Source organism: Marmota flaviventris, chromosome 6 (genome assembly GCF_047511675.1).
Source record: "Marmota flaviventris isolate mMarFla1 chromosome 6, mMarFla1.hap1, whole genome shotgun sequence".
In the NCBI taxonomy this organism is placed as follows: Eukaryota; Metazoa; Chordata; class Mammalia; order Rodentia; family Sciuridae; genus Marmota; species Marmota flaviventris.
In genome coordinates, this window is record NC_092503.1 from 5,554,279 (window position 1) to 5,578,172 (window position 23,894).

Here is a 23,894-nt window from a genome sequence, read left to right on the forward strand (position 1 = left end):
GCAATACAAATATATATTCTCCACTAAGTAGGTATAAATATTCTATAAAAATACACAATTTACACAATTTATGTACACAATGTTAAGCATGTATATAATGAACAGAATTCACAACATAATTATTTTTGGCAAAGAAGGTGGAAAACAAAGACTGAGAACCTAATGACTGGAGCCTGGTCTCTGTGTCTCACCTTTTGCACACTCCCTAACTCCTCTCCTAGGTCCTCATGATCTGTCACATTATCCAAAAAAGATTGGCCCTCTAGGAGACCTTCCCAGACCTGGACCCTTTCAGGCCATGCAGCTCTCTGCTCTCATAACATCACACATTTCCTAGAGAGGAAACGTAACTTAGGACCTAGCAATTCCACTCCCAGATGTATATCTCCACTAACTTTCTTAAATGGCAGTCATCTTGCTCCTATTATAAAGTGATCTGAGAACCAGAGCTAAAAAATACACAATCTACACACTCCTGTAAGTTTTATGAATTCTATTTCAGAATTAAACTGGACCACCAAAAGCCCACATAGTGAATTACATCAATTTAATCTCATGCAAAATCCTATTCTCCAAGATATATTTTAATATTATGTACATGGCCCCCACTGAAATCTTTTATGGATGAAATCTGTAACTGTATTTCTTGTAAGGAGTAAAATGTAGGTATGGTGTATTGCATGTATTTAAAATGCTACATGATCAATTTCTCTGAGAATTCAGAGCAGAAAAAGTTTCAATTCCCTATAGGGATGGCTAGACTTCTTCTTTTGTGATAATGAGAACTGTATAATGTTCCCCTTTCAGCATCAGATGCCAAGAAGCTCAGAATTAAATTTGAACATCGATCAATACATATGCTGACCCTTATAAATGGCAAAATTGATTCTATTCTTTGGCCCAGGCTTTCTGCTTTAACTATATTTTATTTAATTATTTCACTATCATTTGTTCTATTTTGTTTCTGATCATTCCAATTTATTTTCAAAGTCTTGTGTTTTAATCTATATGTGCTTCATTGTGAGTCAATTTAAATTGATTGAGGGACATATTTTAAAGAAATACACAAATACATTTGGGATAATGACTTTCCCCCTACAGAGTGTACACTTGAAAAAGAGAGGAGATGAAAGTCACCATGGGGAATGGAGAGGCAACTCAGAGTGGGAAACTGTACTTGCAATAAGGTATTTGCCAAATGCTGCATATAATTTAGAATAAAATATGAAAAAAAGGACTAGGAACCCATAAGCAAACCAAGCCAAGAGAAAAAAATGGTCCAAAAACTTGAAAAGACACTTCACGAAAGAGCATATTCAAATGACCAGCAGATATATGAAAGTTTTTACTTCATTATTTTCAAGAAAAATCAATAATAAATCCACAGGAGATAATATTATATATCCACTAGAATACCTAAAGGCAAAATAAAGAAAATGCCAAGAAAGAGAGAGCAAGTAGCACTATCACAGAATTGGCAAAAGGTTAAATTTTAAAAATCAATTGGAGAAACAATTTTGATATATGTGCTAATGTCCAACATATGCATAACTTAGGACCCAGCAATTCCACTCCCAGGTGTATATCCTTGAACATTTATATATATGTTATTCAAGAACATAGAAGGGAATTTTCCTAAGAACACTCTTTGTAACAGTTCTAAATTGGAAATCACACAAATATGCATTAAGAGAGGAATAAATAAAGAAATTGTGGTATATTCACACATAAAAATAAGTTTTCAGAATAAACATGAAGGATTTAGTTACAACTGCAATCATATGCAACAATGTGCACAAAACTCACAAACACAATTTTGGTGAAAGAAACCAGACACTAAAAGGTTACATACTTGAGGATTCCATATGTGTAAGTAAAACATAGGAAAAGGTAATGGTGCGGAGGAGATAGGATGAATTCAACTTGGGGTGTTTGAGCATCAACTAGAAAGGGGATAACACAATTTTGTAGAGTGGATGACACTTCTCCATGTGTCAACTGGTGACCACAGTGTTTGGTTTAACATTCATGTTAACACGTCCTTTCCTCATGCATATTGTACATTAATTAGCATCTAAAAAAATTCTATAGATGACCGAGTTTTAAAAAATTTAGAAATCTAGGTTCTTTTCCTTGCTCTTCCATTTATCTGAGAGTTATATGTGCTAATAAAACGTTTAGTAGAAAAAGTAGTCTTCCCTGCTTTTTCATAGGATTGGTTGGAAAATACAAATGGAAGAGAGATGACTAGCCCTAGCATATATTAAGGAATTAATATGTAATACTAATTGATTTCTAATATGGCTAATTTAAAGTCAATTTCTTAAGTATAGAATATTCATTCACTACTTCATTTGACCAAAAAAAAAAAAAAAAAAAAAAAGCAGACACTATGTGCCAGGATTATTTCCTGAGCTGGGGTGCAGCAGCTAGCAAAAGAGCAGAATTCCCGTCTATGAGAAGCTGACTCTTCAGTGGAGGAAAACACAGGTTCAATCAAATTAACACGGTGTGTGTGGGGGGGTGTAAACTGTAAGATTAAAGGAAGACAGGAGTGATGGAGCAGGCCTGGGGGAGTGTGTGGGGCTGCCATGTTAAACAGAGCGCAGGGAAGCCCTCACTGAGCAGCACAGCTTTAAAGAAAAGTCTGAAGCAGCAAGAGGTGGTGACATGTGTTTCAGGAAAAGGGGACTGGAAGGGCAAAGACAGAAAGCCTTGTAACGGGGCATTAAGGAGCAACCAGGAAGCCACCGTTAATGGCATTGGACAAGTGAGGGAGAAATGTCTAATACACATAAAAAAGCAGAGGTGGCCAGATCACACAGGGCTTTCAAGGAGTGTAAGAAAATTTAGGTTTTATTCTGAGTGAAGTAAGTCAACTGAGGATTTTATAGATGAGGATTGTCATGATTTGGCTGAGTTCTAAAGGGACCTGCTGGTCTCAAATTGGCATCATTTTTTAAAAAAAAAAAATCTAACTAAAGACAAAAATCAATTATAACAACAAGAAGGTGGGGGAGAATGAGATATGAAGAAAGGGTAGAACTGCTTTTCTTCATTCAACAAACGTTTATTGAGTACACTGTTTGGTTCTGGTTAAAATTTGAAAAATGAGTTAGATGTAGCTTCCTATCCTCACAGGGAATTTACATGAAGGGATAAAACATGAGCAGAAATAGCCATAATACAAAATAGAAAAGAATAAATGAAGGATAACTTTCTGTCTTGGATGACAGGGAGGAAGAATTAGGAAGTCTTCCTAGAGAAGCTGTCATTTTGATGGACAAAAGCTACACCTCTTGGCAACACGTTCTGTCTCTTACTGACTGCTAAACTACTAGCACTGGAACAGTGTTGAGCACTCGGTCCGTGGTTACGGATTTCGGTTCCCTGGTGACAGAATGAGTCTGTATATGAAGACATGCAGAGAGAAGGGCATTCAAGCAGAGGGAACAATGTAAGCAAAGTCACAAACATGAAGGACTCTATAGTTTATTTCCTGGGCTGAGATGGGCTGAATTGAATGAGAGTGGATAATTGGAGATGAAATTGAACTCAGAATAGGACTGGATCATAGAATGCTTTGCTGGTCTTGTGACAGTATCATTGTTTTGTTTTCTCTAAGAATTGGGGACCTCTAAAACTTTGAGTAGTGACATGAGCAGAACTTTGCACTGGAAAGATTGGTGACATAGTACTGATAATCAACTGTTGGGGGGAGGCTGGAGACCAGTTTGGATGAAAGCACACAAATCCAGACAAAAGATGATCAGGGACCCTGTCAGGTTGCTGCTACTCAGGCTATTTATTTTTCTTGTAATTATTTGTCTCTATCTTTTTCGTCACTAATGGCATAACATAGCACTGGTGACAGAAACTTCTCATTATCCCCCAATGTCCTTCTTCATTTGCTACAGTAATAACACTTCAAGTCTGAGCTTAATAGCCAGAAACTACATTTCCTAACCTCTCTTACAAACAGCTGTGGCCAGAAGACTAAGTTTTGGCAATGGATTTAAGGAGAAGTGATATAGCCAACTTCTGCAACATGCCCTCATAATGAAGCTGCTTCTCTCCAGTTTTTTCCTGGCTCATTCTTGCAGTTTACTATTTTGCTCTCCTTCTGCCTAAAGTAGGGTTTTCTCAACCCTCTTCCTAATGAGACATGAATGGGGGCCTAGGAGATGCTTCAAGGATCAATCTTGGATTTTTCCAAAAGGTAAAATATAGGGATATAGGACATAGAGACTGGGAGTATACTTCAGTGGAAGAGCATGCATGAAGCCCTGGATACAATCCAATTGAGCATCATTCTCTGATTTTTTTAATATGTAACTTTGGCTCAGATATCATCCTACAGGATACAAAGTTAGTTTCCATGCCCATGGACCAACCTCACAGGAACAAATAATCCAACCTTCTGGATTACCTACATTTTAAATTTACATGTGAGAGAAACAACTTCTATTTTGTTAAGGTATTGTTATTTCATCTCTGGGAAAATAAACTATGAAATCATTAAATTATGAATCTCCTTTTACTCTTCATAGGTATACAATATAACAATAGGAATTTGAATATCATTCTCTGATTGCAGGGATTTCATAATTGTTTATTTTCATATAGAATGAAAAAAATTATGGAGATAAAATAAACTATAATTGTCATTGAAATCTTAAAATCTTGCTGCTTATGTTTATTATTATTTTGTCAATAATTTTGAGTTCTCACACTCAGATTATGACTGTTTAATAAGGGTCTTTGCTTGAACCCATCTGATCAGATTTGTTCATGACCAAGTCTGTGCACTCATGTTCCCATAGCACTCACAGAGACATCTCAAGTCTGCGTTCCCCTTAAGGAATAGTCCTACAGGTTCCGCAAGAAAGAGCATTGAAATGGTGGCTTATCTGATCAATTAGGGTCTGACAGGGGGAACTGAAGGTGAGCTCTAATGCAGGAAAAATGGTTGTGGGTATTGACTTTTGGAATGTGGGGTTTCAATTAAGAAAAACTGGAAATTGGCAAATAAATTCTGAATAAAAATACACCTTTAGCAAGAGAGGAACACTTTTACTTTATAATGCTGGAAAGTTTACACTATTAAAAACAAAAATGGTAAAATACAAATTTTGGGTGAGAAAAAGAAACATAATTTCCTCTACTACTGTGAAGTTTTTTAAATGAAAAGTATTGTCTTTCTTTTATCAAGACTTTAATTGTTGTTTTAGTAGGTCTACCTTAGAACACTAAGGACAGAGGTTTTGTTTTGCCCATTCTAAATCCCTAGAGCTATTATGAGAAAATGGTGGGAAACAGAGACAGAGAGTTGTTGACTGAGTGAACAAATGTTTGATTCTTAGAATTATTATTGATGTTAAACTAAGTTAAAATATTACATGCTGTTTTGGGGATTCCAATAGAAATACAGGTATTGTCATTAAGAGATTTTCCTTTAAAATATGAAAAGATAAAGTAGTTTACCTCAAGTTAATCATTTGTTTAAAAGGCTATTTCATAATCTTTCTTTTTTAAGTCTTGTAGGCATATTTATTATGTTTGGAAACAGTGAAGTACCTAATTTTGCAAAACTATGACCTCAAGTATAAGGCCATGTTAAAGAACTGACATGAGATAAGAATGAAACAAAGTATGACATTTAAAATGAATTTGGAATGTTAAAATATAACTGAAAATCACCAAAATTATAATCATAAGTATTGTGTAAAAGGAAAAACTGAATGATTAACTTGAATACAAATGGTATTTTGTAGGCTGACAAATGTCTTCTTGATTCCCATGACATTTCATTCAAATGAAAATCTATGAGAAAGGGCTCCAGTTATCACAGGAATTTTTAGTTTATTTTCAAGTATTTTAACTACTGCATATCAGCTGACACCGAACCCAAAACTGAGAATACCATTTTGTGGAGCAACATTGTAATGTGACCTAGAAGTCTACAGGTAATCTGTTTCATTCATAAATTTTAAGGATGCAGTTTAGTAATGAAGTAATATTATGTCTGCAGCATGTAAGTAAAACAAATAGTGTGAAGCTGGAAAACAACACTACTCATTTAACAAAATGAATTGCCATACAATAAGTCAGATCTTCCCAGGGTGTAAATTACACAAATCTAAAAGTTGCCTTTATTATTTAATGTCTCATTCCCAGACAGGTGCTAACTCAGTAGAAAGTCTGGTTTAGCATATCAAATTCAAAGCTATTAAACAAATAGGAAGGTCTTAAAAATTATCATTCATGGAGTTAAACCATTTATGTGCATTTAATGTATTTTCCCCTAATGGTATTGAACATACTTTATTTTTATTGCCACAAATAATAGAAATGAAATATGAATTGTATTCAAAAGCCGAGATACTTGAACTAAAGCTTGAATTGTTTAAAATATATTTAAAAGGCTATCAGGATATAGGTTTCATATTAAGTTGCCTTTCAGTACTGTAACTGGCTGATACCATTTTGTAAGAATGATGTTAGAATAAATTCTACTATATTCTACAATGTCCGAGGTGGAATAAATGTTTATTATTGTAGATAATTTAACTATGTAGATTATTATGTTCCCAGCTGTGTAAGAGCACATGTTAAGTTTTGCAAGAGTTTATGCTTTCTAAGAACTCGCCTTCTATCAGGCCCTTTGCTAAGTAGGGCTAGTTGAGACTTTGTTAAGGTAAGGGTTCTTTCTCTGTGTAAATATTTGGGGTGGTCTAGAAGCCACAAGTTACCAGGAAGATGCTTGTAAACGGGCACGGTCCCTCAGCTGCCCAAGAGCCTTCCTAACGACCTAGCCGGACTTCCACCCAGTGGTGGGCTCTGAAGAACTGGCATTTTTGGCAGCCTACCCAGGACATGGGCTGGGAATCCATTGGAGGGCCAGCCAACCTCTACAACGTCGTGTCCCCTGCCAGGGAGCGAGTGCGTTCAATTGAGGAAGATCACTTACGACTGAGTTTTTCATCATGGCTTTGACTGTGAAGCCCTCAGAAACCAGGGAGTGAGGCTGGTGCACCGGGAGCGGCTGTTGTGCCAGCAGCTTGGTCCTCTTCGGCATCTTGTCTGGGCATTTGTTTAAGCTCAGGGTCTCTTTTTCTGCCACCATCTTCCTAGAAAATGTCTTGTTCTCATAAAAAAAAATGTAGTAAAAGAATCAGAGGGTTTTACGGATGTGAGCGGGAGATCGGGGAAAAAAACGTAAAAGGCGCGTTACTGGTAGAAATTCAGCCTCTCGAGGTGCCAGGTCGATCCAGGTGTTTGGCAGCACCTTGGTGAAGGGAGTTTGAGGGAGGGGAGGGGCACGAAGAGGGCAGGACCGCGGCTAGTGCTGCAACAAGCTTCCAAAGGTTAGCCTCCCGGTTGCTAAGCGACTCGTCAACACTACGAGCCCGGAGCCGCGCCCCTCCGTGACGTACGTTTCCTGGGCCTGAAGGCGGAAAGGGTGGTGGCGTGAGTCGAAGCCACGCGACCAAACTACGACTCCCAGCAGGCGCCGGGCTGCGGGCCTCCTGCGCGTGCGCACCGGGCGCCGGGCGCGGGGGCGGGGAGGCCTGGAGGACTTAAGCTGAGGGAGAGCCGCTGGTGGGAGGCGCGGGCGGCGCCGGTGCGCGTGTGGCCCCCGGCTTGCCCGGCAGCCGCCACCTGCCCAGTGACCATGATAGGTACGTGGGTGCCTGCCAGGTACAGCCTCTCTGCGCCGACCCGCGCCCAGGCCGACCCGGAAACCTCGGGTGCCGGCCGGGGCCACCTGTCAGTGACAGGGCGCAAGTGTCGCGCCACCCTCCGCCCGCGCCGCCGGGCCGCTCCAGGGCGGATCTGGGCCAGCCTCGCTGGCCTGGTGGGATGTCCAGGAGCATAAGTGTGTGTGCAGTCCCCGCCCCGCCCCGCCGTGGCTCGACAGGGTTCCCAGGAAGACCACTTGCCAGGGAAGAGGTGCGCGCAGCCGCGCCCCCTGGGCTCCCGCAGCCCTGCACAGAGGGCCGCCCCAAGTCGGTTCCCACTCCGACCTCCTGCCCTCGCGTTCCTTAAGGAGGCCTGGCGGCTGTCTGTCAGCTTAGGACAGTTAGGGACCCCCTGTCTTTAGGACTCTTTAAGGAAAAACTTAAGCATTAGACTGGGCATGATGGCTGGGTTCAAAAGAAATACCTCCAGGTGGATTTAAATATCTTGCTCCCTGGGATCCTCCTTTTGCATCTCTTCTTGAAGATATGAAATGTAAGAAATAATTGAGAGCAAAGATGAAATCTTTTGCACCTAGGTGCATTTTGCGTATCAAACTTTGGAGGTAGGTGTAGAGACTTATAAACACTGCGAAGTCTAAGATCAGCAAAGGTCTTCTCTTACAGGGTTGTTAAGCCAAAAATTACTTTAGGAGCTATCCTCAAAAATTAGTGGAAATGGTGGTATGTGTAGAAAACAGCTGTGTGGGGAGTTCATTATTGCAGAGAGTTGCTCCAGATTATTTATTGTAAGTTTGGGGATCTTGCTTGCCTTTGATTGCAACATGCACTTTTGATATCAGGTGTTGTCTGTCCAGAAGAAAGATGAGGAGAGGTGGATGTTTATGCACAGAAAACCCTTTTTACATGTTTTTATTTTTGGAAGTAAGGCTCAAATATTAAACATTATACACATTTTTGGGAGAGTCATGCCAGTTAACTAACATGGCCATTGCAGTTAATGGTAAAAAGCCTAAGGGTGTTGTCCAATTTTTCTTACTTTTCTAGTATGGTGTAACTTTTAGTGAATGACTTGAAATTAAATTATCAAATTAAGAAAAAATATACACTTTTATGAGTCATTTATTGAGCCTTTTATGTGACATTTACATGAGATTCACTCATAAGCACTAATATGAACTAAATCAGGGAACCAAGTAGAGGAATAAAATTCATGCTGGCAGTTTTTTACAGCAAAATGATAGTCTCTACCTTACTTTGAAGACAATTCCACACATTTTATTTTAAATCTCTCTTAATCTAGTGCATGCATGATATTAAGAGAAGCACATTTACTGTAAAGCTATATAAAGAGGAATTAAGATATAGAAATCATCACTTAATTATAAATTATTATCTAATAGATTATTTTAGTAACAACTTTATTAGGATGAAATACATTTAGGCTGTTTAGTTTTATCCAGAATTTTTCCAAGATAGAAGTATGATATTTAGATTGAATGATTAGGCAAATTTATTACTGCTAAAAACATGGGAAATTTAAGGTAAGTTTTAAAAAATGTTCTTTCTCTTACTCCAGCTATTGTTTTATATATTGCATATAAGTATGTTTTACAACATAAATGATTAAATCTTCACCCTTCCCAAGAACAGTACATTCCATATAAAAAGCATGTGGACAATGTGCAGCAGATTATCTTATTCAGCTAGTGGCTTGCTTCATTCTCTTGGTGGTCACACTTCAATAAAAATCTGAACTGCTAGTTTTGGACTTGGGTGTGTTGTATAGATAAATAAAAGTGAAAGTAAATGAAAGGAAGCCCTAGAGTGATGCATTTTATCTTTGTAACTAAACTTCTGGGCCAGGAAAGAAAGGCATGGTAGTCTTTACCCAATGTTCAGCTGAAGATCAAAATACACATGAATATTTATCTAAGGTTGTTTTTTTCTGTTAAGTGAAGGAGTGCTACTCAGAGCAGTGCCTTTCATGTACTCCCTGAGTCCTACACTCTCCTTGATGCAAATTGTACTCTCTATTTAAATCCCATCTCTTTTGAGGAAAATCATGAAGATTTCCTTTTCCCCTGGAAAAGGAAAGGAGCCAACTGTTACCTCACTACCAATAAAATTACCTTCTGAAAGCTGAGGATTCCCTTCCCGGCATTGAGACTGTTTCAAAAGTACTTAGATTTCCCACTCAGAATATGATTGACATATTAAATGCCCTGACCCAGACAGCTACAGAAACATAATTTAATTGAAGTCAATGAAAAATTGTGCCTTTGTGAGAGGTGTAGAGGAGTTCAAGATAATATAAAGCGGAATAGAAAAGCTTAAGAAAATTCAATGTAGAAAAATGTAATTTTGACTGCTCTATTAAAATTATATTTCACCTTTTGAAAAATGAACAATTATTTGTGTTTAAAATTGAATTTTAGTGGTGATACTTGTGAAATATTTAAATTTCCTATAGATTTTGTATTTTGGTAGAATTAGATATTAAAATTTACAGATATACATATGATAGATAATATTGCCAGTATTGAGAATTTAATGTCTTTTAAAAGATTCTTGATTAAGAAAACCAAACAATAATTAAAATTTAGTCTCCTCTATACCTTGTTTAACATAACCTTTCTTTGAGAACTTTCGTATCTGCATGTACAGAGCCACTTCCCTGTAATTCTGCCTTGCCTTCTATTCTGGGGGATGCTCTAATCATGCAGTATTCCCCAGTGGTGAGCATTCAGTAGGCTTAGTGCCTTCTAATGTACAACCTGAATGCTGTCCTTGGTGGCTGGACCCTCCTGACACATTGATGAGTGCCCCTTTCCCCTGATATGCCACAAAGTATTTTTATTATTGCCTTTTTGCTAGGTCAACAGCAGTGTACCTTAATATTAAAATAAGTTTATGAAGAAGAAAAAGCCTTCACTTCTCATTTTATAATGCTTTAGTTTCACAAAAGCAGATTCAAGGATGGAGTGCCTACTGTATGCTTTAGGTGGCAGAGATGTAAGAGTGAACAGACAAAGGAACCTTGCCATCAGGAACTTACAGTCTAATGCTACTCTTGGCTCCCAGATCTACATATTTTTTAAAAAAGTTTGTATGCAGTAAATTTTAAAGTCTTGGAATTTATATTGCTAGTTGACTTAGTGTGTATTGCTACTTGCCCTGCCATTTGAATAACTTTAGATGAAAGCAACTCTGCATCTAAGTACTCAAACTCCTATTTATTATGAGGTACATCTGTGTCACAAAATAGATTAAATAGTTTCTGCTAAACTTTTGCATAGAGGATTTCATGTAATTATACAAAGTTCTCTTTTGGGTCCAATGGCTGTAAAAGGACCTTATGCCCTTTACAGTTTTGGCTCTATTTCAGGGATTTTTTTTTTGAAGTCTCTATTTTTTTTTAAACCTCATAGCTTCATTGCTTAAAAATGATACAATGAAAGTACTTTGTATTAAGATATGCAAATCCATTCCTACCTCCAAAGCTTCTTTGAAAAATTCGAAAAGAAAGAAAAGAGAAAGAAAGGAAGAGAAAGTTCTCCTTCAAATGCTTCATATTCATGAAAGCAGTTTTAATGCAAAATACTTTACTCTGTTAGCTTTCACGTCTTTGATCTATGAAAATTGTTTCTTACCTGCTGTTTCTTCAGCCTTTAATTATAGCCCAGTGCTTATTCAATGTTTCTGTTTTAATTTGCATTTAATGAGCTCATTTTAAATGTTTCTTTGTAGTAATCTGAATGGTTTTTTCTCTTAAATTTTGTAATACTAAAGAAAGAGACTTGGCTGACAGTTGGTTGATTTCGGTTTCAGCTCACCCCCATAGCTTATTTACTTCATCCTCTAGGAGACAATCTTGGTTACAAGGAATTGCAGTAATAGGACTGTTTCCCCCAAGACTCTATTTCTTAACTATTTAGGAATTGTACCAGGTTAACTCAGATACCTGTTTTTCACTAAATAGAAGGCTCTCTTCCTCAGAGTAGTAGGTATTTCAATTCACAATAATGATTTCAGTGTCAAATTTTGTAATGTACTGTATTAAGTGGTGCTGGGTGGAGTGGATCCAGGTGTAGTGTATGAGTATATATTGCCTGTAGGGAAGGGAAACAAATGTGAGACCATTTCTCCCATGAATTTGTTGATAAGACATGTATTTTTGGTATGGATTCCATCTGCTCCCTCATATGAAGAGTGCAGTAAGATGTATATACTATCAACACCCCCCCACCCCACACATACTGCAACACAACCTGATATTTCTTGCCTCATGTAATTTTCTCAGATTAGAAAGCCCTTCTTGGTTGTACATCTGGAAAATACTGTTCATCCTTTCAAGATCTATTTCAAATGACACCAACTTTATATATAGTTTTTCTTAAGTTTTCTACTTGGTTTCACCTCTCACCCATTTCCCAATCTGAAGCAATTAGCTCCTCCTTTAGAATCAGCAAAGATTTTGCAACTCCTATTTGTCAGTTCCTTGCTCATAGCCCAGATGACACGCAGAAAAAGGAAGACTTGCAGACCTAAATGGCAGTATCATGATACAGGTGTATACAAAGAAGCATGGAGGATGCAGCTAATGGAGCCTGTCAGATCCACCGGTCTCCCAGTGGAGCCATTTGAGTTGTTCTGGAGGACAATGTGAATTAACTAGGTGAAGGTGTCTTTCTAGAAGGAGAGAAGGACATAGACAGAGGCCTGAAGGGAGAGTGACTAGAGTGAAGGGTACCTGGTGAGGCTGGAAGGAAGCAGCCTATAAACCATGTCGGGGGAGTGGGATTAAGTGTTATGGTAAGGAGGAGGCATTGACCCATGGTATAAAGAAGAATCTTCCAGATAGATTGTGTTTTAGGAAAATGGCTATGGCAGTAGTGGAAAGTTGCAGCCTGGCGCCACAAGGGCCAACAAGTCCAGGTGAAGTGCTAACAGTGTCTGCAGAATGATAGGGTGGCTATGGAGTGGGAGATGGATTTTCTTAAGGAAACAACATTGATTTGCTATATCATTAAGTAATCTGTGATTAAAGACCATATTTTTTTTTTAAAAAAAAAGTGTTTTTCTAATTTTTAGCAAAATCTCCCTCACAGGTATTTTTTATGTTTCTAAAACTTAAAGTGTATTTGTTTTTCAGAAAATAATCTGCATGTCCCTTGATATGTGACACATGCTGCTCAAGTTTATAGTTTTTACACCTGCTGTTTATAGTTTCTTCTCTACACGGAGAGAACAATGTTGAGACAGCTCTGCTGCTGAGTCACCTGAGCAGTGCAGAATGGAGCTCTTCCTCTAGGATACCTCATAACTTACATGCCTGGCCACACTCTTGGACAACTGCTTGAGTTTTTAATAGTACTGATGGATTCTTGAGTTTGCAAATTTACTGTAAGACTCAAGTGGGACTCCCCATGAAAGTTCATGTTAGAGTCCTAATGTTAGAGAAGAAAATCTGTGTTCACCCTCCCCTGTCCTATGTGCCTCTACTCTCATCAAATGAGGAATAAGAAGTTAGGATTAGGAACTATAGATGTTAGATATAACTGTAAGGCATTTTCATTATTTGCTTATGCAATTGATGAATGCACCCGTCATTCATATCAATAAGTGTTTTGGGGAATCTGAGTACATTAAGGTGACCTGAGATGAAACCCTTTGTCACTGCATTGTGATTTTCAATACTTATTGTATCTGGAGAGTAGATTTGTTGTTCAGATCATAGAAAGGAGGGAACCCAACACCTGACACTTGTTCAATATTCATAGATGAAACGGGAAGATTGTAATGTGTGAAACAAGCCATTAGTTAAAATGCCCACCCGTGCTCCCTGTTTTCTCTCCCCAGTATGTATATATATTGGTAGTGGGAGACAGCTCTAGAATATATTTTATTGGGGAGGGTCTAACTTCCAGGGAACTTCCTCACTGGATCAATTCATTCACAATTATTTGTGTATAAATTTAGTAATAATATCTTCTGGCTTCTCTAAACAGTTTTAATCATTTTATGCCCATAGAGTGCAAATTGTACAAGTGAAGTCAGAGAAGGTGCTATGGCCTTTGAGGTCAGGTTTCTAAAGGTGATGTGATTTCTTTATTTTTTTTAAACAGTGATAAACATGAATTATCTAAGGTTGGATAAATATGTGTGAATTCTTAATAATCGAGAATTGTATTTTTAAAAAGTATAAGAGTTCAGTTACCATAACTGAGAGGTAGATAGCATTATCAGGAATATACTCCCAAATTATTATGTTTGCTTTGTGGGATTTTTTTTTTCATTTTGATTTCTGTGTTTTCAGATATTCCACATTAAGTATACAGTATTTTGGAAGTAACAAAAACAACATGGTATAAATAGAATCTTAAGAAAAGGACAAATGCATCACTGTTATAATGTGTACCAAAGTGATTATACTTTTGTGATAAACTATATCAGATAAATTTTTAGTGGCAGCCTACTTTAGATGATTTCATGAGCTGGTTAAATATAATGTTGTCAGGAAAATAAACATTAGAACCAGAACTTTACTTTCTTAAGTATCTAACTTTGTTCAACTTATGTTCTGTGAAGTAAGGTCTCCATTGCTGCATTAATTTCTTGTTGCTGCTCTTACAAATCACCACAGTCTAGTGGCTTAAAGGACCACACACCATTCTGCTGTATTTTTGAAGGCTAAACGTCCAAAATGAATATTAAGAGGTGGAAACCAAGGTGTCAGCAGGCTAGTTCCTTCTGGAAGCCACAGTGAAGTCTTCCTACTCAAGATTGCTGGCATTCCTTGGCTCCTGACACCTTCGCTGGACTCCGCCTCTGTGGTCTCATCTCCTTCCCCTTTGCTGCAGTCCGCTCTTCTATCCACCTTCCTCTTCTAAGTACCCATGTGGTTATATTTAGGAACCACCAAGACAGTCTCCAGCTGTCCAGATCCACAACTTGATCACATCTGCAAAGTCCCTTGCATCATATCAGGTGACCATTATTTAGCCCACCAATTACCAGTAATGCTTTGCCATTTGTAAGCATGGTTGTTAAGTGCCTTATGAAGGAAGGACAACAGATGGAACCCATTGAATTGATGGTGATACTGCTCAATTGCACCCTTTCTGAGGTCATTTAAAGGTAACACAGTTAGGTTGCATGTGAGGAGTCTAATTGGTTATTTTTTTCCCTCTCCCTCTCTCTCCTCATGGACTACTTGGTAAAGGTGGCCAAGGGCATAGCTCACTTTTCAAGGTAGTTTTCCCAGGTGGCAAAAGAACATGTGGATATTCTCCTGGACTGAAGTAGTGAATTACAGCTGGGTAATTTGATGTACCAGGTTGCTAATTTGTATCCTGTAGAGAAGGGGAAGCTTTGTTATGCTTTTGACAGGAAATATGACTTCACATTACAGCAGATGATCAGGGAAAGCAGGAGCAAATAACCATTTTATGTACATTTTGCTTTCTGATTTGAGAGTTTACTGTGAACGTTAGACACTTAATGCTCCTTTGGAATAGCTTAACATTGTCCTGCCCTTTGTAAATAATAGCTAATCTGGCTTTGTTGAAAATTACACAGTTAGAATTTTTAAATAAATTCTAGTAAAGTTGAGAAGGACAAAAGAACAAAATCTTGTAGCTCAATTTCCTTCAGAAATTTAAAGATGTCGGTAGAATTTGAAGCAGTTTTTGCTGAAACATTTGGAAAGACATTCCATTACACATTGTTAATAAAAATCTAAAGGAAATATGAAACAAAATTTAAGAATAGGTACAGAATTTGATTGGTAAAAAAAGAAAAAAATTGGCATTTTGTTAGCAAAATGAAGTAAGGAAATACATGGAGACCCTGTTATAGGACCTGTATGCATCAGGACTGAGCCTGCATAGCTTACTCACACTGGAAGTCATGCTGAAGTGACTACACTGTGCTCACATGTAAAATCATTATCAACAGTCATCAACATTACAATGGAAGTGTGTTTAATTGTGTGACCCAGCAGGGGAGCCTTTAGCACAGGTAGTATTTATTTAAGATGGACCTTCAAAGCTAAGTGATCTCCTAAGAGATAAAAAAAGAAAACAGATTTCAAATAGAGGGTCTGGCAAGTAAGACTGGAGGCTTGTTCACAGAGGTTGTGCTGGGAAAGCCGAGGAGCATGGAGCACGGTGATGTGAGATCAGGGAGAAGAGTGGAAGGCAGCTCAGGGCAGTGTTCCATGCCATGCTGGGGAATTTGGGTTTCATGCTGAGTGATGAGGATTCCCTTGGTCTTAATGCTGGGGATGGGCATGCTCCAATTTACTTTTAGAAGGGTAACTTTGGCAGCAGGGCCATTTTAAATTTCACTTACTTTTGGTTAACATGGATATTATAACCATGCTAATCTGTTCTATCCCAATTTAATAAAGAGCAGCATATTGGCAACAAATGGACAGACGGTGCTTGTTAAATTCTGAGGAGCATTTGGGCAGAGGAAGCAAACTTTAATGCTTCCCTGGTCAGTGGGCAGGTTACCACAGCTTCAAGGATCAGGTCTCCTCCAAGGTAGTAGCCAGTGGCTGGGCCTGTGGCTGAAAGAAAGAAGTGAATTCACATTTAAAATTGGAAATTCCAGTAGCTTAGTAAAGCACCCTCAGGCCTCACACCACTTCCCACTTAGGGTCTTCAAGTCGTGAAGACAATTACCTATACTTTGATGTAATCAGAGTAAACACACCCTTCAAAAGTTTGTGTACTTTGGGTTATTGTGCCAGAATCATTTCCTGCTGAACTTTAAAGACCTAATTCTGTGGGTTCACTTTTTGGCATCGGTTCTTGAGGAAAGAAGAGTACGTGTGCTTAATTAGTTGGTAAATGTGACCAAGTAGGAATTGGAGGAGAGGCCATGCTGTGTCTGCCTCTCCTTTGTTGTTTTCAGTGTCTTTTGAAGGATTCTCTCTGTTGGTACTTACTTTGGGGTGGGGCCTCATCCCCTTTGTCTTTGTGGGGAAACCCAGCAGAATCCCAGCCAACTGTTGAAACAGATGAAAAAAATGAATATGGAGGGGAAGTAACTACCTTGCTTGATGAGGGAAAATATAAAATACATTTAAAATGTTTTGTATTCTGAGGAGGTAACCCATTGATTTTTATGAGAGGTTTTAGTCTCTCACATTTTCCTGTGTAAAAAATTGGAGTTAACCCAAGGACGATGACCCAAGGATGATGGTGGACATTTTTTTTTCTTTTCCCCCCATTCTCTATTGTTGTTTCTCCTTAGTGTATCTCTAATATTATTAGGGAAGCTCTTCAATTAGTTTAATTTTGGAATAAACTTGGACTTTAAAGTGGTGACTGTATGTAGGATGTTTAGAGTATAAATCACATGAACATTCTTTCTTTTTCACCTTTAGCTCTTAACTTTTTAACAAAGGTGATTTTTTTTCCCCTTCATTGGGGTCTGTATTTACTGTATTTACTTGCTTTCCTAATGCAATTTTTCTCTATGGAATACTCACAGTAGAAACATATGCTCAAAGCTTCAAAGTAATTACAATGTCACTAAAAGCTTCATAATCACATTACTGAAACTAAATGTTAAAAAATTTGATTTTCCTTGATTCAATCATTTCAATTTAATTCTAGGCTACTGTGTGATTGAGGAAACATGACAAGCCAAAGTGGAGGGGTGTTTATAATGCCCAAAGCCTTGTAGAGAAAACTTCAAGGCAATTTAATTTGGGCAGGAATTTATTTTAATTATTCTGAGGTTGCTTATTTATTTATTTATTTAAATGAGAAAAGCAGATGTATTTTCAGGCCTTTAGTGTTTGGCCAGCTCTGACGGGATCATTCAGTCTGGAGGTTCAAGTGCCTCCTCCTCAACCTTGCCCAGCAAACACCTGGTGACAGACAACAAAGCCAGAGTCTGACGTTGTTTCCTGATTGTTCTAAAGATGTAAAGATGTTCTTTCGGGTTGTTTAAAAAGATAGGTTTAGATTTTAAAGTTTTGGTTGGAAATCAGAAGTGGTGTTGTTTACCATAGGCAAGCGCCCCTCCAGCAGTGCCTCCACATAATTAAATCCTGGGACGTGCCAGCAGCCTCCTTGTCTGTGAGCACTCAGAGCAGTCTCAGTAAACATGGCCACTTTTTTAATCGTTGCTCACAGGGGGCAGAAGAATGATCATCCATCAAGTTCATGTCTGTGGTTGTTCTGGAAAGCCATTTATTTTTACTTTTTAATGAATTATGGAGACAAATATGAAATTACCTTCAGAAGCAATGTGAATTTTCCTAATTTTTAGGACAGTTTATTTTAATCATGTAAGTTATAAAGTAATAAATTTCAAATATATATTGAGAACATTTGATATTCCCTCAGCTTGAAGTCTGGACATAGCATTGTAGTACTTTAATAATTGGTTTATATAATTCTTCCAGTTAAATTATCATCCTGTAATCAAAACAAAAATCAGTAACATATCTGAGTCTTCTAAATTTCTGAAGGTGAATTTTAAACCCTAAATATTTTACTTTTATAGGATTTTTGACAATAGAAAATAAATTTCCTGAATTTGGCATACATTTCCTGCCTTCCCTCCCCTCTGACAGATGTGCAATTTTATAAATAATGGTCTTCTTACCATTCTTCTGTCTCCATGAGGGTAGGTATACTATTTGATTTATTTATTGTACTTTTTTTTTGGTACCAAGGATTAAACCCAAAGGTACTTTTCCACTGAATCACATCCCAAGCCCTTTCTCTTTATTTTTAAATTTTAAAACAGGGTTTTGCTAAATTGCTTAGGACCTTGCTAAATTTTCAAGATTGGCCTTGAACTTGACGTCCTCCTGACTCAGTCTTACAAGCTATTGGGATATGCCACCATGCCCAGAGATTTATTGTACTTTTTTGAAATCAAGTTTTGAATTAAAAACTATATCCTGCAGATGCCTAGTAGATTCCTTATCCTCTTCCTTCTCCATCGATACCATATCGCATATCACCTCTCTTACCAAACTACAATATCAGAGTATCTCCTATGCTTAATTTTTTTCCTCCACCCTGCAGTGTAGCAAAGTGGTAGTAATATTGCCCTTCATAGGGATTTTACTACGGAGGAACTAGAATTGAAGTGAGGAACCTCAGTTGTCTGTGAAGAACCACATGCTGGTTTAGATTCTTGAAGATACAGAAGTGATCCTTGTTTTGACATTTGAGTGTTAACAGCTTCCTCTTGCTCACATTGAAGAATCTAGAAAGAGTGGGTCAACTTTAGGACATCTGTGTGACTTCATATGTGATCATTAGGTTTGAAGTGCTTGCCTGAACTGGTCTTTCTGTTATGTGCCAAAGGTGGTTTAAGATGGAGATAAGCATGCTATATCTGAGATTTGATATTTGCTGTACGTCCATACTTTAAGTAAACTAGCCTGTTTAAATATATCATGGATGCTGGCAGAAGACACAAGACTTAGAGACAGAGTACCTCATCACTATGGTTCAGCAAGTTATGTAAGTATCATCATGTTTACATCAGTTTCCTTTGCCTCCAAATGTGATGTGCTATGGCCAGAAGGATCTATTCATGCAGTAGGTTTGCACTGCAGATGAGGAACACTGAACTTGGAGTATATACAAATTGTAGATTACAAAAAAAATCTACAATTTTTATAGCAAGCAGTAAGCAACCTACTCTTTAGGGATAAACATCATCTATTTCTAAAACTTATCAGTGACAGACAACCCTGAGAAGTGACCAGGGTAAAAGAGTAGTAAGGATTATGCAGTCATGGTATAACCAGTGGGAAGTGGAGAATTTGAGAGATACTTTCTTCCCAAACTTCATCCTACACCATCTTGGCTTCTTGTGAACTTTCATGTGAATATGCCACTCCATGGCCACTCTGATTAATCAGATGATGAGAAGCTGGAACCAAATCTATTCGGCTTGTCTCAGATAGCATTTAATTAGGACTGGTATCTGTAGGATCCAAAGCAGCAGGATGAGGCCGACCTGCAGTATTGACTAACCTTTTCCTGCCTCTACATCTGGCCAAAGTTTCTGATACAGGCTACCATGAATAAATCCAAGTGGGTATTAATTCATACAGTGAAAGTCAAGTCTATTAGCTAATATAATTGGCACAAGGTAGTTTAAAATGTCTTGCTGATTTTTAATACCATTGGCCATCATAATGGGGCGGTACATGTTCCAGAAAGCAACCTCATGTCCAGTGAAGAGCCATTCCGTGGCTCCCTCTCCCCCACATAGAGCACAAAGGTTATTGTGGTTTGGAATTTGTTGTTCTACTAATTGAAATCCTATTGCACTGGTTTCCTTAAGGCCACATGAACAGTGTCACTGTGTAGCCAAGGTCTAGATTGCCATAACCTAAAACCCAGAGTTGGGAGAAGCCTGTGAATTTCTATCAGTCAGATTGAAACAAGGTTACACCAGTCCTTGAGCTTGCCCAGGTATGAGAGGTAGGACCATGTTTGGGAGATACTGTCAGTGACAGAATGATTCCAGACCAGCCATATTGGTTTCTTACAATAAGTTTGATCCAGTTGGTCTAATTCAATTCCACTGAGTGGACCCTAACTATGGTTATCTGTATTGGTGACCAAGACTGATCAGCAGCAGTAACTTGTTTTCACAGTTTGTGGCCCTGTAGAGGGCCTTCTTTAATCTGCCAAATGGCAGACCAGACAGGCCATTAGCAGCCATCCAGGAGTCTATAAAATATCAAATGCTTGGACCCTGGGGTCACTGTCTGACAAAGGTGACAGCTTTCAATTTAGACCTTTGTGTTGACTGGCCCCTCCCAGAGTCTGTCTCCTAGGCTTGTCAGTGGGGCTGGATGACTGCTGTTTTTCAGTACACTGAAGGAGGGAGCCGCTGAGAGCCCTAGGAGCCAACACCTTGTTTCTGGTGGGAGAACTGGGGATGATTCCTGCACAGGGAAGCTGCTGTTTTTTTCATATAAGACTAAAATGAAGGTAGGGACAGGCTGTTGCTTTTTTTTTTGCCTTGGTACTGGGGATTGAATCTAGGGGCACTTAACCACTGAAGCCACATCCCCACCCCTTTTTAATTTTTATTTTGAGACAGGATCTCGCTAAACTGCTTAGTGTCTCACTAAGTTGCTTAGGGCCTAGTTAAGTTGCTGAGTCTAGCTTTGAACTTGCATCCTCATGCCTCAGTCTCCTAAGCTGTTGGCATTATAGGCGTGTGCCATCACACATGGTCTAGACTGTTGAATTTTTAATATACCATTTCCATTTGACCAGCAAGTAGACCACCTACAAATGAGAATGTCAGGTGTTCATTTTCCACCAAAGTTTAATCACAGGTTGTTATGGTTTGAGTAAGTTCCCTGGAGTCCACCTGTTAGAAATATAATGCCCAAAGTCATATGTTCATGGTAATTGAGAGGTTTGACCTTGGTGAGGTGATTGGCCATGAGTAAAGTCCCCAGGAATGGATTAACCCATTCATTAACAAGTGAATGGATTAGTGAGTTATCCTAGGAGTGGCTTTGTTACCAGAATGAGCTCTCTCTGGCTCCTGCTTTGCCCATTTTCAACATGTGATACATGGCATCAAGTTGGGTCATAGCAAGAAGGCCCTCATGGATGCCAGCACCAAGCCCTAGACATCCCAGCTTTCAGAACTTGGAGATAAATGCATCTCTATTATTTATAAATTACCTAGTCTGTGGTATTCTGTTATGGCAACTAACTAAATAGGTTATAGGTATTGTTAAAAAAATATATATATATATATATATATAGAGAGAGAGAGAGAGAGAGGGGGGGGGGAGGGAATGATGTACTATGTGACACCATTATGAAGGTGACGCTGCTGCATGGGCACTGACCTCTCTATATACAGCAGTTCTTATTGTATGATTGGTTATTGGAACCACTGCCACAGCCCAAAGACCTTTCTCAAGGGCCTCAGCTCCCTGCACCTTCTGAGAGGCACCAGACCTTATCAGTTGAATTCGCTGTCATTTCCCTTCATGGATCAGGTGGAATGGAAACTTGTATACCTGTATCCAACAGTTTTGGTTCTTCCCTTTCCCATCATACTTTCTGGATGTGTATGGCTTTCAGATTCCTGTGGAGGAGAGACCTTAGAGAGAGCCAAGTTATCTTTCTTCCTGTAGCAGCTGGGGTCAGAGTAGAGAGAAGGATCTAATAGTGCGAGAAAGATATAACTCACTGCATGTCAGTCAGTAAGGCACATTTACTATTGGTTCCAAGATGCTGCCCACTTGGAGCTCAACCAAATGAACTTAGTGTGAATGGTTCCCTCTAGGACCTATGTCAGGTAAAAAGGTCATTATTATTGACACTGTTGTCTCAACCTTGGGAATTCCTCAGATAAGCAACTACACCCATATAGCGTTGTGCTGGGCCTTGCTGTCCTTGGATCATGGTAGCATTCCCACTTCCACACTGAAATGGAGAACTAGTGAACAACAAGGACCAAGGTGCCATTTGTATAGCTTGTTTCAGTTCTATCTCTTTTATCTTCATTAATAGGCAGTACAGGGAGGACTCAGGTACCATCTCAGTGACCCTCATTTGGACAAGAATATTGTCTCCCAGATCTTGAAAACTTTTTTCATACCCCCAAATCTAACCTCTGGGCCCATTTTCATTCCTCCTGTAGACAGCATTGTTGCTATCATACCCAGTAAGTAGGATGTAAGGCACCAGGGAAGACTGGTGCTCCAGAGGCTCTTTATCTGTATCAGAGCAGGTAGGATTTTATTCTGAAGCTACCCAGAATGGGGTTACAAAAGTGTCTGAAACTGAACAGCAAAGGCTATTAGATTTTTGACCTTTGAGTTTGTGCAATAATATTTTTAAAGTGGGAGGAAATTCAAGGTGTAGAAGAGAAAGAGAATGATCCATTTTACATTTCACTTAATATATCATCATTGTTTAGGATCAGTATCAGAAAAGTCTTAGTAGGTTGTTTTCAAGGGAATCAGCTCTCCTGCTCATTTCTAGATTATTGAAAATATAAAATTGTTTTTTCTTTTGCTTGCCTCTCAGTGGTACTTAGGGAGATTTTATTTTGTATTAACTTTTTAGATGATAATAGAACAAAGATACGATTTCCATCCTACACACTTTCTTGCAGACTCTTCTCGTTTTATTTGCTGGTCTTAATTGGGGCATAAAGTCTGTAAGTTTCTAGCATAGATATAGACGTATTTTCTCACACTGTTTTCAGATATTCTTATGGTCAATATTTATTTGTTTTTGAGGGGGTACAGCTGGACTGAGTCACTAGGAATATAAAAATTTAAACAATTCTTTGTAGATTTCCTAAATAGCTTTAAAATATGCTGTTTCCTTTTGTATTTGTCTTATCAGAGCCATAAATAAATTTTGAAAACTACATCAATGATTTCTCAGGACTTTTTCCCTTCAAAAGGAGAATAATACTTTTTCTTGCTATGGTAAATACAGTAGACCAAGTATACTTTGCATATTACTTTGTTTGGAGAGTGTCTTTTATGCTCTTAGACTCACCAATGATTATTAAATAATATTATAATTATAAAAAGAAAAGTAGGTTAACATGAATGCCTAATCACCCCACAACTTCATTTGAACTTTTAATTTGGCTTAATAAATAACATTTATATGTTGTGCTTTCTAACCGAGAGGGGGCTGGATGCTTTTCCTTAGTGTTCTCCTGATTTTGTCCCAGTAGTCATTATTTGCAGCTTTGAAAGGGAATTCTCTGCTTTTTTCACTGGGAGACATCCTTTATATATACCAGAGGTTCAACTCAGAATTTAATGAACTTTTCTATGTTCCTTGAGAAGTAAATTTTAGGTAGAAAAATCTCTTTGAAAATTTTGATCCAAAGATAAAATTATCTCGATTACTTTACTCTTTCTCTGTGGTATCAAATAAAAGAGAAGTTTGTTTTCAAACATATCTATTCCATCAGTAGATTGGTGTAGCATTTAGCTCTTGAAATGTTCTTAAGAATTGTTCAGTCATTGATCTGTGTCTTTACCGAGATCTCTGGTAGGTTCCCTTTACATTTTGCAAATAGAGAAAATAAATGAATAAAAATAATGACTGATTTTATGGAGTGCTCGTGTTGTGTATTGTATTTTAAGTGCTGTACCTGATGTGTACCACTTTATCTTCACTACCTCTGTGAGACGAC

At 38.2% G+C, this 23,894-nt stretch overlaps 2 protein-coding genes across 4 annotated transcripts in view; one reads left to right on the forward strand and one right to left on the reverse strand.

Annotated features, from left to right (window-relative positions):
* Positions 1-7,196, reverse strand: part of Pacrg (parkin coregulated) — a 484,042-nt gene extending 476,846 nt beyond the window's left edge. For both annotated transcript variants that reach the window (XM_071612865.1, XM_071612864.1), the window contains exon 1: positions 6,971-7,196. In XM_071612865.1, the coding sequence (XP_071468966.1) occupies positions 6,971-7,126 (156 nt within the window). In that variant the 5' untranslated portion in view covers positions 7,127-7,196. The remainder of the gene's footprint in view (positions 1-6,970) is intronic.
* A 360-nt stretch (positions 7,197-7,556) lies between these two features.
* The window catches only part of Prkn (parkin RBR E3 ubiquitin protein ligase), a 1,231,972-nt gene continuing 1,215,634 nt past the window's right edge, over positions 7,557-23,894 (forward strand). For both annotated transcript variants that reach the window (XM_071612868.1, XM_027939482.2), the window contains exon 1: positions 7,557-7,682. Coding sequence is in view for 1 of the 2 variants with exons in the window: in XM_027939482.2 (XP_027795283.2) it covers positions 7,676-7,682 (7 nt within the window). In the remaining variant the exon portion in view is untranslated. The remainder of the gene's footprint in view (positions 7,683-23,894) is intronic.